The sequence below is a fragment of the Ptychodera flava genome, chromosome 12 (assembly GCF_041260155.1).
Source record: "Ptychodera flava strain L36383 chromosome 12, AS_Pfla_20210202, whole genome shotgun sequence".
Classification (NCBI taxonomy): domain Eukaryota; kingdom Metazoa; phylum Hemichordata; class Enteropneusta; family Ptychoderidae; genus Ptychodera; species Ptychodera flava.
In genome coordinates this window covers 31,375,391-31,392,680 of record NC_091939.1, presented here as the reverse complement: position 1 = coordinate 31,392,680, position 17,290 = coordinate 31,375,391, and the positions used below count along the sequence as shown (strand labels likewise).

At 36.9% G+C, this 17,290-nt stretch overlaps 2 protein-coding genes across 3 annotated transcripts in view; one reads left to right on the top strand and one right to left on the bottom strand.

Annotated features, from left to right (window-relative positions):
• LOC139145666 (sulfite oxidase-like) overlaps window positions 1-17,290 on the top strand; it is a 438,941-nt gene that overhangs the window by 278,108 nt on the left and 143,543 nt on the right. The window lies entirely within an intron of this gene.
• LOC139145668 (glutathione hydrolase 1 proenzyme-like) overlaps window positions 1-17,290 on the bottom strand; it is a 49,161-nt gene that overhangs the window by 1,856 nt on the left and 30,015 nt on the right. Inside the window, exons 6-9 of the mRNA XM_070716958.1 lie at window positions 2,572-2,718; window positions 2,082-2,218; window positions 1,464-1,651; window positions 753-993 (exon numbers count right to left, since the gene is read on the bottom strand). Coding sequence (XP_070573059.1) covers window positions 753-993; window positions 1,464-1,651; window positions 2,082-2,218; window positions 2,572-2,718 — 713 coding nt within the window. The remainder of the gene's footprint in view (window positions 1-752; window positions 994-1,463; window positions 1,652-2,081; window positions 2,219-2,571; window positions 2,719-17,290) is intronic.

Below are 17,290 nucleotides of genomic sequence, written 5' to 3'. Positions count from 1 at the left end.
CCGTGGCATATTTCGGCCAACCAATAAACCAGTTTGCCTCATTCTCTAAAAAAGATAAATTGAAATAGGGCTAATTTTCACTTTCAAATGGTCTTCATTATTAAGTTTTTAGGCCTATTTTTAAACTTAAAATCTTTGACATTAGATTAAGATATAAGAAACAGGTATATACTACTGTGAGGATAGCACTTTGCGGCCATCCAAATTTCTCTCTGACAAAATTTATTTCCAACAATGCACTATTTCTGTTTTCCTAATTTCCAATATACTAAATGTCCAATTTTCCCATTTCATTTGGTGCGTGGCGCAGTATCTCTCGAGACTATAGCGGAAATAACTGTATGGAATTGTAATTAATGGAATTGGAATTAAGATGTAACATTTGTCTCTTTGCGCGTGACCAAAGGTACTGCCAGCGGGGGCTCGGTAACGATGATTGCGCAAAATAATTTTAAAAATTTGAGGGAATAACATCGTCCAGCGACCAACATCAGCGAAGCAAACACTGGCCGAACATTATGCGGAGAACATCATTGCATTCTGCCATGTTGAACCACACTTCACCGTGGGAATATCAACTTCAACAGAAAACGACGAGCCAGCATGTACACAAGATTAACAGCTGAATCAATTGATCAGATAAAATAAGTGGATGTCACACTCTGGTTGGACTGATGGCTATTACACTTTTAGCCAATCACGAGATCAGTACTATAGGTGAGATGTAATAATAAAGGGGGATATTCTCGTACCAGTGCAATTGAAGTAATGATTTTAGGTCCCCCTGCAGCACCAACAAGTAATTGTACGTCGCCGTTGCCATCAATTACAATGGTAGGTGACATCGAGGACATCGGTCGCTTCCCTGGTTTGATGTAGTTTGACTCAGAGGCCGGTACACCGTATGAGTTTGTTGTGTTCGGAGTAGAGAAATCGTCCATTTCGTTGTTAAATATAATACCCGTTCGAGTACCCATAACCTTTGACCCCAAGCTGTCAAAAAGAAAATCCCTCACAGTATTACTACAGAGTATAAATGTTGTTCAAATCGCGGTCTGTCTTGACATGAAACTGATAATCGATTAAACTATTTATGAAATATAAACAAACAGATTACGATAAGAGAGGTTTGTGTCTCACTCGGACAGTATTTTTTCACTCAACAAATTTAAACAGGTTTGTGAACCCAAGTAACGTAAACGTAATTTCAAGCAAGGTACAACTTAGTCTTTTGCCCTGCTCTGTTTGGTGTTTACACTTACTGTAAATACATAAGTTGGAAACAAAGAAACAAATAGGACAACTTCGAAAGAATCTTTGGTTGGAAATTTTCAATGGAATACATTTAGGAGGTTTGGTCTGTGAGATGCAAAACAAGGCGTCCAAACCTGGCTCTCACGGGACGAGTAACTATGCCTTAGATTTACTAATGAATCTTGGCTATACTGAGAGACAACACTCACAAGAGGTTGATAGTCGATGTGACTGCCACGGCGTTGCCATCAGCGTCCACTACACACAGATTCGTTGTTCCATCGTCGTCTTTGAGATAGAAATCAGGTCCGTAATACAGATAATCATGTGTCTGATTATTATTAATCTTATCTCTAAGACTAGCCGCATACTCCGGTGACGTCATGTTTGTGACAATCTGAAAAAAGACATTTCGTTTAAATTCCATAAGAAAATCCATACATTTCTATATTATATGTACTTTTAGCTGCTACCGGCATTTTCTGAAATCTGTTTTCGTTGTTCGCAACAACTGCAGAGCAAATTACAACTATTCTTTCCTAGACTCATACCTTTCCTAGACTTTTATAAAAACACATTTTCAGACGTCGACGTAACTTTTGTGACGGCTGTGGCTTTACATTGAATGAAAGGAGATAAAGGGAGACATCGACATTGTCTCGTTCTTTTTAGTTTATCAGCGCCACATACCAAGCTTGAGAAGTCGGCTGTGAATATCTGGCGAAATATTCAATTCGAGACTGTAGACTATTTATTTCTCAATGCAGAACATTTTATACGGTTCTCTTCTCTGAACCAACGTTTGTCAGTGAAGTCATTAAACTCACGTCAGCGACGTCTTCGTAGTCCATGTCTCCGAGAAGAGATCGTTTGGCAAATGCAAATTTGAAGGCCTCCACAATGCGATGATAGGTTAGAATCTTGGACTCCTTATCTTTGACGCTATCTTCAGTCATATTGTACCCTGGAAATTATCAATCGTCATTGGATCAACTTTTTGGGATAATTTGCCCAGTAGCATCGACAAGAAATTTTTACTTATCTAAAATAAAATTGTGTTTCAGCATGCTGATATGCATTCAGATCTTCAACATGTATGTCGATACAGAGCAAGTACTCTATTCAAGGGTTGCAGTCTGTAATAAGCTTAGTATTAATTGTGGACTACCGGAATCAAAATAACCATGATTGCATATTCGATTCATGTATTCTGCATAGCATTCTCATTAGTCGATATTTTGAATAAAGACAATCAATATTCATAAATTATAACCCCCTCGATGAAGAAAGGTCATATCAATGTGACGGAATGCATACCTCTGAGAATATTCAGTATCAACATCAGCACTGCACCGCTAGAGGGCGGTGGTAATGAGAAGGCTTTCAGTCCATCGAACTCAGCCATGAGAGGTTCTCGAAATCTCACGCGATAATTCCTCATATCCTCCGTGGTGATGATGCCACCTAAAGTAACGATAACAATTACATTGATGCTAACTTTCTGCCATTACAAAAACAAGCAGCATGATTTTTAACCGTACGTCAATGCCATAACCTTTTGCTTTAGTCCTCTTATTCTTTAAAGACAAGGAGTTTAAGATGAATATATTGTCTCTCTCTCTCTCTCTCTCTCTCTCTCTCTCTCTCTCTCTCTCTCTCTGTCTTTCTCTGTCTCTCTTTCCCTTTCTCTCTCTCTCCATGATATTATTTTCACAAGAATAGCGTTGACCAAGAACAGCGTTTCAGAACGACTAAGGGATTATCTAACGCAACATTGTAAAATGCATACTATTTATCAGGTGATGTTCCAAGAACAGACCAAGATATAGTATGGAAAGTGGAATACTCCAAAAGCACCATTAACATTACTTAGGCTAGGCAACGTAACCAGTGCAGAAAGTAGTATGTGTGTTTCAATGACCCGATATACTATACTTTTACCCGCCGATCGGAAACCATTTAGATCTTTAATGGACGTGCTTATGTGTAAAGCAAAGACACACACCGTGAACAATAAATAGAATGTTAAAGAATTGCACACAGTTGCTACGACATCGTTGCGGTATGGACGTGTTTACAGCTGCATGCTGCATATCAAGTCGACATACATTTACACTTCATAGTTTAGGTCACCTATGAGGTGAACAAGGTTTTAAAAAATGTGACTGCGCTGTGTTAACCCTGAGCCGATCTTATGTCGGGTCTGAGAGGTGGGTTCAGAGCTGACGAAAAGTTAAGGCCCGAAGTTTGTGCGTATGTGAACAGTTAATTAAGGTCGGCCCTTGACCAAGTTCACACCCTACTAATAGTTGGCCAAGATCAGAGCGAAGTCGATGAGTGACTAAGAAGAGGGAGATTTAAATACAGTGTTAACGCGGAGAGATTTTTTCTTTAATCAGTATTTTATCACATTCTTGCGCCAGGCCAAGAGGCGGCCCTGGGCCTGATTGTGAATTAGCAACAGTTTCAAGCCCTGTTTTTGCACTACCTCTATAAGTGACTCATATTTGTGGAAGTATTTATCACAAAATGACATAGCAACAGTAGTGTTGCAATCAACATTATATTGTTGTCTCTTCAAAGAATGGTGCTAATTACAAAAAAATATGATGGCGCCAGAGTCGTTAAGGCGAGGGTGTCATCAAAAAGATCAATGTGTCAGTAACGTAATTATAAATGACATAAATGAAAATGTTATCATTTGTAAATTGTACGATTGAAAACACAGGGAAACACCCGAGAGCCTTACAGTTTTGACGATATCTGTGATATTTTCAATAAGACATGTGCTTGGTATTTTCTATCACAGTCCCTCCACGTGTTTCTATCAACGGTCTCCTCTCTCTTCACGTAAAGCGGCAGTCTTCACTTCCTAGTTCTCGCTTTACTGGTTGTTGACGTTAACCGTTTATGTAACTGACATCCTTTGTTCTCTCATGAAATTTCTCTTCAGCTAATAGATTTGTTCATAAAGATGTAAAGCTGATAAGAAACCGCCCCTTTAACACTCTAATTGCGACTCGGATCAGTTGACAACACAGTGCTGTGTACCCTTTAACCACCATGGTTTGGCCCAAACCCATTGTTATCAATGGCAATTGAGGACCAGTTTACAGGGAATTGGGGTGGATAGGTTAACCATGAACATTGTCGAGTAATCTCCTACGATGTTGACCTTATAAGTGGACAAAATCAGTCGGTCAACATCTCGCGATATGCTCGTCCTTACAACAAGAGAGGAGACCGTTGATGGAATCACATGGACTGTGATAGGATGGATATGTGTGTTTATATATATATATATATATATATATATATATATATATATATATATATATATATATATATATATATATATATATATATATATATATATATATATACAAAATGTATACAATATATATATATATATATATATATATATATATATATAATATATATATATATATATATATATATATATATATATTTTCGGTGTACTCAATGCCATACGGAAAAATGGGTTAAGAAACGGTATCTCATGTCAAATTGTAATACTATCAAAAGAGTTCAAAGAATCCTGCTTTTGCACAATGTGAGGGTCATGTCGACAGTAATGGCATACTGATTGGTATGAATCTAACGTCAAGACCACAAAGAAACAATCTACGATACCAATGATTGTAACTTATGTGTCGACCATAAATTTCTCCGTTCATTTCAATGTGTCAACGGCGTTGCTTGGCCATGGCATGGAAGTCCAGCGCAATACTGCACAATGACAAGGATCGTTGGAAGTTGACGTAAAGTGCTTTTGACTTGCGCTCTTAACGACTCCAAAAAGATTAAGAATGAAAATGAATCACGGAATTACATCACCAAATATAGCGGGCCGATAATTGCATCATTGCAGTCACATCTCTGAGACGTTTACCAAAATCGGACCAAGGAAACAAAGATACCACCAGTTCATACCCTGCTTGTATGTTAACAAGTATATTATCTGTACCACATGGTGTGCTTTATGTTACCTCACTTACCTTGTTCTTTAATATCTGCGACGATATCGTCAGCCAATCGACCAGTGTAGAAAGCTTCAGCGCCCCCAGCGGCGATTCTCCTATATGTGTGGGCTAATTTTGGCCGAAACATTATGTCACCCTCTTGCTTTAGACTTCCGTTAGCCTTGAGGAAAACTTCGCTGAAATGGAAAAAGGACCCCTAAATACACGAACTTTTAATGCATCTTTCTGTTGTTTGACCGAATATGCAATTGAATCGAGTTCAAATCAGTGATCTGCACATTTCCTATACCACCCGAGATATAATTTACAAAGCAATTATTTGTTGTTGACATTTTGTTAGGAAATTTGCAAGTTATATACAATGTCGATTCGGAAAACGTTCGTCCATAATGCTTAAAATGGTGGAATGGTTGTATAATTACATAAATAAGGAGTCATTTAAAATTAGTAATGTCAGTCAGAGCGCATTAAACTCCTGAGGTTGATAATGGTACAATATGCAATCGTCATTAACTCGGAGATCAAGCACTTAAGATTTCACCGACAAGTGTTGCTCTTTACCCGAGGTTTGGCATCGTTCTTATATAACTTTCTCTGATTCTTAATACTGAGGCAAGAGCACCACCGATTTCCATGCCCTCTTCAGCTAATCTGATGGACGGCTCGAAGAGGTCCTTCCAGGGCAGTTTACCGTACTTCATGTGGGCTGTCCAGCAACACTCCACTTCACCCGGCACACCAACAGCCAGTCCGCCTGTAACGGCACGACAGATTGACTTTAAAGGCCAAGTGTCTTCGTCTACATGCACCTCTTTCTTTGACAAGATAACATCCAACTTTACTGATTCTAAATTATATATATTACAACAAGTCGATTGTGCTATAATTTGCACTCATGATTTAATTGATAAGGGTAAGTCCTTCACGAGATTCCTTATACGTATTCTCCGCCAGTCGGTCTCAGGAATTTTGTCATGTTTAATCAACCTTATCGCCCCCGCCTTCCATTTACTGTAGAATCTCTCCCATGAAAAGTGCGAACCTCGCATCTCTGAGTAAAGCTGTGATTTTGTCTTTACCCGTTTCGCAAAGTACTTATAAATACGTCCGTTTCCATTCCCCATCCCGTATTTTGCAGCGCATTTCTTCAAGCTTCTGTACCTTGCTGACTACTGGACAGTTTGTGGCTCTATCTTTATAGGCTTACTATGTAATCGCCCATCAACAGTGCATGCTCATGAAATCCTCGTCTTAATAATCATTTTACAAGGTTTTACAAGATAAACATGGGTCTTGTCTTACGCGATCTAATCTCACATTATACCCATAGAAATATATCGTGTCAATGAGTCCGTTGCGTCTGAAATGCGTTCTACAAATTACTCCGTATGTTTATTTTAGCGCGTCTCTTTCTAATCAAACTCTTGCATATTTTGAAAGAGTAGAGTGACACTAAGTTCTTATTGATAGCTTACCGACTGTTGAAGCATCATCTTCTGGATGTTCTATGTACATGTTCTGTGTCGCCGCTTCGGGCGCTTGTTCACGTCCATCGATTGCTTCAACTTTCCCACTTTCCTTGTTGTAAATGACCATAAAATTACCTCCACCGATGCCGTGACTTTGTGGGTTGACTACACCGCTGCAAAGCAAGCTGGCGATAGCGCCATCAACGGCGCTTCCCCCGGCCTGCAATACATCCCTATAAGAACAAAATCACAGCAAAGGTTTTTCGCTGATGTTTGCTGAGGCAAATTTCCTTTGTAAGATACAATGCTCCCTACCTTGAATTGATTTTGTCTTGTGCTGAGGAATCAAACTGCATGATATTGAAATGCATCGTGGGTAAACAGCCGACTTCTCCGTAGTCTTGCTCCCTGACCCATTTCTACCGCTGGCTGCGCTGGTAACGAAAATAGGGTCAGGTATGGGCTATAGTAAGCATGGCTATCATTGGTCAATAGTACGAGTGCAGTGATTGCGTTGAATTTATTTCCAACTTGGAGCTACCTTCGAATTTAGATTTAGTATACCCATTGAGTCATTTTACCTCCATATTTCCCGAACCAAGCATGTTTTGTCGACATTGAAAGAAAAACGAAAAATCATTTATTTTTGAGTCATTGCCGTACATTCAAAATGTCATCGTGGTCACCAGGTCACGTCTGAGAAAAAAAATCATTGACGATAATCAATATTTCGCAACTAAATACCGTCATAGAAGAACATAGTCAGAGACTTAAAAGTGAATTTGTGCGAACAACTTCAACGTTCGATGTTTTGTCATATAATTTCAGAGTTTGCCATTGTACAGATATGCTGATCACATGATCTTGTCAGGTGACGTGCTCATTAATATGCAGTCATTATTCCGATTGAAACATTAGCCCATACCTGACCCTATTTTCGTTAGCAGCGCAGCCAGCAGTAGAAATGGGTCAGGGAACCAGATTATCTCCTCGCTACTTTTCGAGATAGTGATAACATAAATATTTTTAACGAAATGTGCAATCGTTTTCATGGCAAAAGGCTCTGTTAATCTCGTTATTTTTTTATCCATTGAGGCATTTTTGTATGACATTCCTTCTTTAACCTTAAAATTTACTTTGAGATCTGTAATGTTATGTCTTTTGTCAGCATGAATCCGACATGTTGAAAATATGGTCGATCGCCTGAGTTTTATGACCAACTTAGGTGGCAAAATCGAAAACTAAGGAACCGATAATAGCGTTAAGACAAGAGAAAATTTCATATCGTTCATGATTTACGTCATTTTTTATGGATTTTACAGCCAAATGGAACATAAAAACATCATAAACAGCTCGCTGACTGTGACTGTGACAAGGACTGACCATTGTCACCAAGAAATCCATAACGTAGATCAGCTGTAAAGTTTTATGGTGAAATATTTTTCATTTGTGTGGTATTTGAAATACAGTGTCTTGTTCTTCTCCCAAAGTCATGTCGAAGATGTTCACTTTGCAATGTAACGCATCCTCTATGTGTGATCTGTTTCCACTGTCATTGTTGTCAACTTTAACTGAGTGGATTATCGTTGTGAACTGGAATTCATTTGTCAACACGTGCCATAAATAACACATTGCACACAATTCATCGAGTTTGCATTGCTAAAACTTCATATTTCAAGAAAATTTTTGAATGAAGAATCAGAAGATTTTCTTTTTTCCAAAAAACAAAACAAAAATACTAATTGAATTTTAATAAGTTACTATCTCGCTAAGAAACCGGAAGTGTCCAATACCCAGGATTCAGACTGTGTTTCCTAAAACATGCGCAGCTTTGAGTTGTACTGTCTGAATGCATTGGAACCTTCTTCATTGAAAAACATAGGTCACAATATATTACACACTAACCTTCCAACGACAGAGCATCTTCCATTGTCAGCGGTAACAATCGCATTTTTGAAGAAATATTTATCGGTCGAAGGTGACTCTGTTGATCACCGACTGTAGTAGTTACCCAACTTTCTTCATTTCCAGCTGGGGTCTGTGAGCAACGCGAGAAAGAGCATTTATCCAGGGCGTAGATCAGTATCAGCCCGACACCAACGACGCAGATAACACACACGGCAACGACTGCATACGTGCGTGCATTCTTTCTGAAATTGGATAGGTGAAAGCAGTAACTTACGACACCGAAAAACAAACAAGACCATAATATTTTGACATGAATTTATATAGTCCCTACTCAGCTTTTTAAAAATTTACCGGAATTCTTCTCTTTTTATAACAAATAGAGATTAATAGGAATCCAAAACGTATATACAGCACTAAGATTTTTGTAGAACTTAATGACTAAAGCGTAGCACTCTAATTTCGCAAGAACTCGTATCACCGACATAATAGTTATATGCCACTTTTGTATTTTTCCACTTCAATAAGGTGACGCAGTAGCTACACATTACCGACAAGTAAGCATCAACAATGATTTGAAGGTGACCTTAGGTTAGACTCGATTTGCGATTGTACTACCATCATTTTCAAAGGGATATCCATTTTATGCCAACTTTAGTTTTACAATAGTCTCTCACATAAAGTGACCTCTCTCAATTACAAAAGCATATGGACTTCCCTGTATACCCGTGTAGTCTCACAAAACAGGTGGTTAAACGTTATGCTGGTTTCGTCATTTATAATATTATCTTTTTTTTATAAAACTGACGGGGTTGTTTGATGAAACCGTAAATTCATGCAAAGCATATTTTCATATAGAGACACCCGTGGTTACAATATGAAATCAGCCCTGTTACCTTTATTGCTGACATACTCCTTCATTGACATATCTACGGAGACACAGCAAGTAAATAACAGACGGTATTTTACAACGCTGCTACCATAGTATGGTAGTCAATGTGAGGTATCGCTTGCAATTCCCTGCCGTGTTACAAACTTCAATAAGTGTTGCAGTGTACTTTGGTGGACGTTGAAACATTAATGGATAATTACACTTAAATGAACAAGCATGTTTCATTGCGGCATAGTAGAATGTTGAAGCTCTAAAATGGGGAAAGCACAAATCAGAACAAACAATAACAACATTCTGTGGCTGACTGTGTCCCTCATAACTAACCACATGCATAAATGTCATGAATCCTTGACTTTTGAATTACAAGGCTGTGTAACGATCAAGCAACAGAGGCAGCTCTTTTTGGCACATTTTAAATTCGCCAGTGATAAATTGAGACAGAAATTTTACAAAAATACAGAAAGTAGGCGCTGACTACGGTAGTCATATGATACCATATAGTTGAAAAATTTTCTGTAGAATAATTCTACAGCTCTTGTTCTCGGGCTCTTGTTTTACATTTCAAATAGGGACCCTTTACAAGAGGTGAATAAATATATGCATAATGTATTTATGTTTTCTTCTATTTGTGTTAAAAGGGGAAAAGTAAAATGGGATTTTAAAGAAGCCTCCATAAATTGAAATAGTATGCGAACAAAACAAAATATTTCATTTCAAATATCTTAAACCAAGGAGAGATTAATACAAGAAGAACCAGATATGAACTGTAAATGCTCACGTGTTTCATTATATATTGCAGTTATGTGTAAATTTGAACCTTTGCCACATGTTTGCAACTTCACTGAAAGTATTATGATCAACATAATGAACAATATTCACCACAGATTGACTCTATAGGTCATTAAGTATTCAAATACGCAATTAGCTGAAATAGAAATAATTAATTTCTTTGACTGCTGTCACTGTATCACCTCTTTATATAGCAAGTGTAATTGCCTCTTGTCAAGTCCTTCAAACTAAATATTCCAAACTTTGAAAGCTCATTAGATATGCAAACTATAAATTAGCTGACATGAAAACTTAAGTGCAAAATGACTTCCAATATTGGTATAACCTGGTATAATCATCAGTGTACATAGCATGTTATGCCAACTTTGATCAAATAAATCCAAGTATATATCCCTAATTAGGAAAGTTAATTAAATATACAAATAAGGAATTGGCTGAAGCAAAAATGCATAATACCTTTCAATAATGTTAGCCTACATAATGGTATCTTTAATGTACATAACAAGGTTCATCAATTTTGGTCATGTAAATTCAAATATATATCCCTTATTTCAAAAATTCATTAAATATGCAAATTTGGAGCTGGATGAAGTAAAACTGCTTAATGACTTTCAATAATGTTCTATCATAGTCTCTTTAATGTACATAGCCAGTTTCGTCAACTTTGGTCTCGTCAATTCAGATAAATACCCCTAATTATGAAAGTTCATAAAATATGCAAATTAGGAATATACTGAAGTAAAAATGCTTAATGACATTTAATAATGTTCTATCATAGTATCTTTAAAGTACATAGCAAGTTTCATCAATTTTGGTCATGTAAATTCAAATATATATCCTTAATTTCAAAATGTCATTAAATATGCAAATTAGGATTTGAATGACTTAAAATGCTTAATGACTTTCAATAATGTTAAATCATAGTATCTTCAATATGTATACCAAGTTTCATCAAGTTTGATCGAGTAAATTCAGATATATACCCCTAATTAGGAAATTTCATTAAATATGCAAATTAGTAATTATCTTTCACGTCAACCCTTAATATTTTTCAGAGCTGATATATCTTGATGTGATCAACATTTGCAGCAAATCTCATCAAATTGCGTGCTGTCGTTCTCAGTGTATATCCGGTTTTTCTAAACTCACTAATTATGCAAATGAGCAAAAAGTAAGCAAGCCACATCAACCAAAAACTAATCAGTTCTTGCCATTTATTTATTTATTTATTTATTTATTCATTTATTTATTTATTTATTTATTCATTCTGACATCCAACAGGCATAGCCCAATAACTGGATGCAAACAGAGAAAAATTAAAACATGAAAAAGACAAATTACAATATGCAGAAACTAATTTTAAAAAAAGGCACTAAACAAGTAACAACAGAGACTGACAAACATAAACTCTCGGTAGTAAAATGACTATCAGCAAGAGATAATAAAACAGATGACACTTGGGTTTAAAAAGCACTAAGACTGGTAAACAAATCAATATCAAAACGATAGACACTATTTAAAAGTGACATTGCCCGAGACGAAAAACAATATTTAGACAGGTTAACGCGGTGATTTGGTATCCGGAAAGGTCTGTGCCCCTTTGGGGCACAGAGAAAAATGAAGAAGCTATTAATATCTGGACAATCGGTAATGAAATTGACACACTTGTGAATAAAACAAAGATCTAAAACTTGACGACGAATAAAAAGAGGCGAAAGTTTAAAATAAGAACATATTGTAAAATAATTATCAACATTGTACTCCATACCCTCCTTAAAACAAAGAAATTTAATAAATTTCTTCTGAACTCGTTCAATTTTGTCAATGTACGACTTTTGGTGTGGAGACCACACTACTGAACAATACTCAAGGATACTCCTAACAAGTGCAATGTAAATACTTTTGATGGCAGTGGTATTAGTGAAGTCGCAGCAAGTCCGTTTAATAAAACCGACCAATTGATGTGCTCTTTTGATTGTGCAATTGATGTGATGTACAAAGCTTAGATTTTTGGAGAAATAAACACCAAGATCCTTGATGACATCAACACGTGTGATTGATTGCTTATAAAGCTTATAATTGGAATGAACCGGAATACGCTTGTTGGAGAATGAAATAACAAAACATTTTTTAAGATTTAGTTTAACTTTCCATGCTTTACACCAATTACCAACAAGAGAGATATCTGATTGCAATAGTCTGCAATCCGATTCAGTTTTGATGATCCGAGAAAATTTCGAATCGTCGGCATACAGAAACATGGTCGAATGATGGATAGACATGGGCAGGTCATTGATATATAAATAAATAAAGCGGACCCAGTAGTGAGCCTTGAGGAACACCAGAGGGAACACACATCTCCGCAGACTCGTGCCCACCGATGACAACCCTTTGTCTCCTACCCTCTAGGTACGAACAAAACCAAGAGAGTAGGTTTCCATGTATGCCGTAATAATTTAATTTGTGAACCAAAAGCTGATGATTAACTGAATCGAATGCTTTTGAAAAATCGGTGTAAATGGTATCTACTTGAAGACCAGCGGAAACAGCCTCAGTAATAAACTTGTTGTATGACAGAAGATTAGTTGCTGTTGATCAGCGCGGAAGAAACCCATGCTGAGAATCGTGAATAGTACTTTTAACGTGATTGTAAATATACTTATGAACTAAACCCTCAAAAATCTTGCTAAAAAGGGGCAAAAGAGATATTGGTCTATAGTTTGTGACATCGTTTCCAGCACCAGACTTAAAAATCGGAACAACATTAGCGATTTAAAAACTGAATCTATGTACCAGATTTGATTCTGATCTGATGAGCCGGTTTTGAGATATTGAGCACACAGACAGACAGACAGACACACAGACAGACAGACACACAGACAGACAGACAGACAGACAGACAGACAGACAGACATCCCTGCGACATATGCTCACGTGTGTCAACACGTGAGCAAAAAATGGAAAATCTTCAATATGACGTCAAAACAAATTCAATAATCCAAGTCATACAAGGTAATAAATTATCAGGTCTTTAGTATAAAATATCAAAAAGAAAATATTAACAAGGTAATGAAGGACCATCTTGAACCACGAATACAATAATAAGTGGTTGTACCAGGTGTCCAGAATGGGTAAACGTACCCATAAACAACATGAGGTACTGTACTGAACATGGTTTACGAACCTTTTGAAGGTTTTCTTGGACCCGGCTTCTTCCATTGCAATCCTTTCTCAGTTACTTGGTAAAGATCAGGATGTCTCTTTCAGCATGAAATCTTGAAGCAAAATGATAAAGTCATACTTCAATTGGCGCGAAGTAGTGAAATTGCGGCCAAAAAGTGACCAAAACATGCGTTATTTTTGCTCAAGAACGGTTAACGACTGTTGGCTATAGGGGATGTGAACCCCCTGGATAACAAAACTTGTTGTTTTCAGAAGCATTGTGATCCCTATAATACTAAATGGAATTTTAACAGAAAAAATATAGGGATGCAATAGCTGTTACGGTCATGTTTTGAAGGGTACTGCAAAATCAAAATTTAGCTACCCACCTGCATTTCTGTCAAACCTTTCTTCTTGTAAGTTATCTGATGAGCTTATTTTTTACATAACCTGACTTGTAGGGATATCATGACATTAGTAAGAAAGTGTATTCCTCTTTAAGATGAGATATTGTAATATGAGATATATCTTCTATACTTTTCATGAAATAGGATCAAAACTTACACCGTACCTCAAAGTTTATACCGCATATTACTGCCACAGTGAATCTCAAATTACACTAATTTCACTAAGACATGAGACAAAGGGCAATGCTTTGTATGGAATCTGTTTTATTTGCTACAAGGACATGCCCAAAATATGAAATAGACATAAACAGAAAAAAATAATTGGATGCGGTAATGTTTTGAAGGGCACTGTAAAATCACGATTTGCGACCCACAAGCATTTTTGTCAAACATGTTGTAAGTCGTCTGCTAAGCTTGTTTTTTAATGTACCCTGGCTTGAGGGGCATCATTATTAAGGCATTTTGTTTATTTTTAAGGTGACACATTGTCATCTGCACTATCTTCTATAGTTTTCATGAAATAGGACGAAACTTACCCCTTAACCCAAAAATGCAAAAAAGCAAATAACGGCTTATCTTAAATTCTACAAATATTTTTGCTGCAAATAAAACAGAAAGCGATGCTTATATATGAAATCTATTTTGTTTGTTACAGAAGTATGCCATAAACTTTTAACAGGAATAGAAGATGACTTAGTACCATTGGGAACATATTTTGAGGGGTACCCAGCTTTGGTAAGTTTGCTAAAACACATCCATTTGTATCAAACACGTCTTTATGAAAGTTTTCAGCCGACCTAAATTTGATACATAACCAGGATTGTAGGGTAGCATTGGAAAGAATATTTTTACTCTTCATTTTTGCACACTATAAAATTCATTATCGTCTGTAGTTTTCATGCAATAGCACGAAAACTTACGCAAAGTTTAATTTGCAAACTGCAGCTGTTCTCCCATAGGGCCAAAGTAATTAAATTCTTTGTTTTGCATCCCCACCCGCTTAGGTTTTTAAGGTTTTCATGAAATACACCACAGTGGCTTTGAATAGGAAATTTAAGGACGTAACCGCTTAGCTTTTCTGAACTAATATTTTGTTACAATTTTTTATTTGCTGCAATCAAATTACATTGTGTTAATTTTCTTGTGTGCTTTTTCAGCCACTTAGACACCCACCTTTTCCCATTTTGTGTGAACGCAAAACAAAGAATTTAATTACTTTGGCCTAAGTAGTTTTAGCATTTAATGTATATAGATTCTATAAAATACACAAACTTTGTCTGAAACCTCTTTTATTTGTTACAGAGACATTTTAAAACTATAAAGTTAGCTGTTAACCATAGACAGTTAGCTGTGCGGGGATGTGTATGGTTGTGTTGTGCCTGACCACCTGCTCGACAGTGTATCAATCTTTTCAAAATGGTTTTTCTGTAATTGACTGATATTACTGCCCTGCTGATAGTTACGCCTGACAGTGTTGACAAGACCTCGATTTAGACAATATGTCTAGTTCGCGTAATGCCAATGTGTCAAAGCAAACCACTGTAAGTGCAATTGTGAGTCAGATTTATGAGTATTTCATTATCAATATGAAACTTCGATTATAGGTTTTCTGGGGTAGAGGGACAAGAATAACGTACTAGGTGAATAAAACTATTTAGTATGTGGGAGATAAGTATTTACAGAGAAATTGATTAAGCCAGAATCACTCTAACATATAATCGGTTTTCCCGGGACTTTGATTCACATGACCAGGGTCAGAGCACTGTCGATTCACAGTGTTATTGTCGTACTCGTCGGTCTGGGGAGTATACTCGCTGCTGAGAGGTACTTTGAGATCTTTGACAGAGTAGAGACTCACAGAGTTGTTGGATGTCAATGATGGTGGTTTATTAGTCCCAACGGACACCGTCCGGGGGACTTATAGGTTTGGTCATGTCCGTGCGTCCGCCCGTCCGTCCGTCCGTCCGTTCACGCAGATATCTCATAGATGCCTGGAGCGATTTCATTCAAACTTGGTACAAGGATTACTTCATATGTCATACAGATGCACGTCGATTTGTTTTGTGATACGATCCAATATGGCCGCCAGGCGGCCATTTTATTACGATTTTTTCATGTACAGAGCCATAACTCAGACATGTTTCAACCCATTTTATTCAAAGTTGGTACAAGGACATTGACCAATGTCATAGATATGCACGTCAATTTGTTTGCAATACGATCCAATATGGCTGCCGTGCGGCCATTTTGTTACGATTTTTTCATGTACAAAGCCATAACTCAGACATATCTCAATGGATTTTATTCAAAGTTGGTACAAGGACATTGACCTATGTCATACATATGCACATTGATTTGTTTTTTGATACAATCCAATATGGCCGCCAGGCGGCCATTTTATTACGATTTTTTCATGTACAGAGCCATAACTCAGACATGTTTCAACCCATTTTATTCAAAGTTGGTACAAGGACATTGACCTATGTCATACATATGCACGTTGATTTGTTTTATGATACAATCCAATATGGCCGCCAGGCGGCCATTTTATTACGATTTTTTCATGTACAGAGCCATAACTCAGACATGTTTCAACCGATTTTATTCAAAGTTGGTACAAGGACATTGACCTATGTCATAGATATGCACGTCAATTTGTTTTGTGATACAATCCAATATGGCTGCTGTGCGACCATTTTGTTACTATTTTTTCAGGTACAGAGCCATAACTCAGGCATATCTCAACGGATTTTATTCAAAGTCGGTACAAGGACATTGACCTATGTCATACATATGCACGTCAATTTGTTTTGTGATACAATCCAATAAATTAAATTAATTGCCAATTTGCATTTACATGATGAACTTTTGTTTTTAGGGTGAATGTCCGGAAGCACTGCATCAAACTTTATAAAGTATGATACCAGTGATAATCTATCAATGTTATGATAGGATGCAAAAATGTTTTGCAACATCCTGTTGATTAATTCCTAGTTGACTCGTTTAATGACCTTTAGGATGGTGGCCTACATTGGTTTTATGTTTTCATCACCATGGAACTCATTCTTGGCCATTGAGCGCCATCTGTATCAAAGTATTTTTATCACAGACCTAATTAATGAAGAGGACTCTATCCTCTCTGAGGACTTGTAATCAAAGTACCCATTAACAAGTGGGGACTGTGTCATCAACGATGACTTGTTACTAAAGTGTAAAGTTTACAGATCAGAACGCCCAGCTACCTCCGACTGAAGATAGTGGGTGATCATCCCTTTTTTAAAAGAAATCATAGCATCCTAATTAGATTAAATTAGTTAAGCCTCCAATCACTAATCAACTATAGTATTTCTTGATTTGCTACAATAATTAAAATATTCTTCCCTTCAAGAAATACATTACTAAACTTTC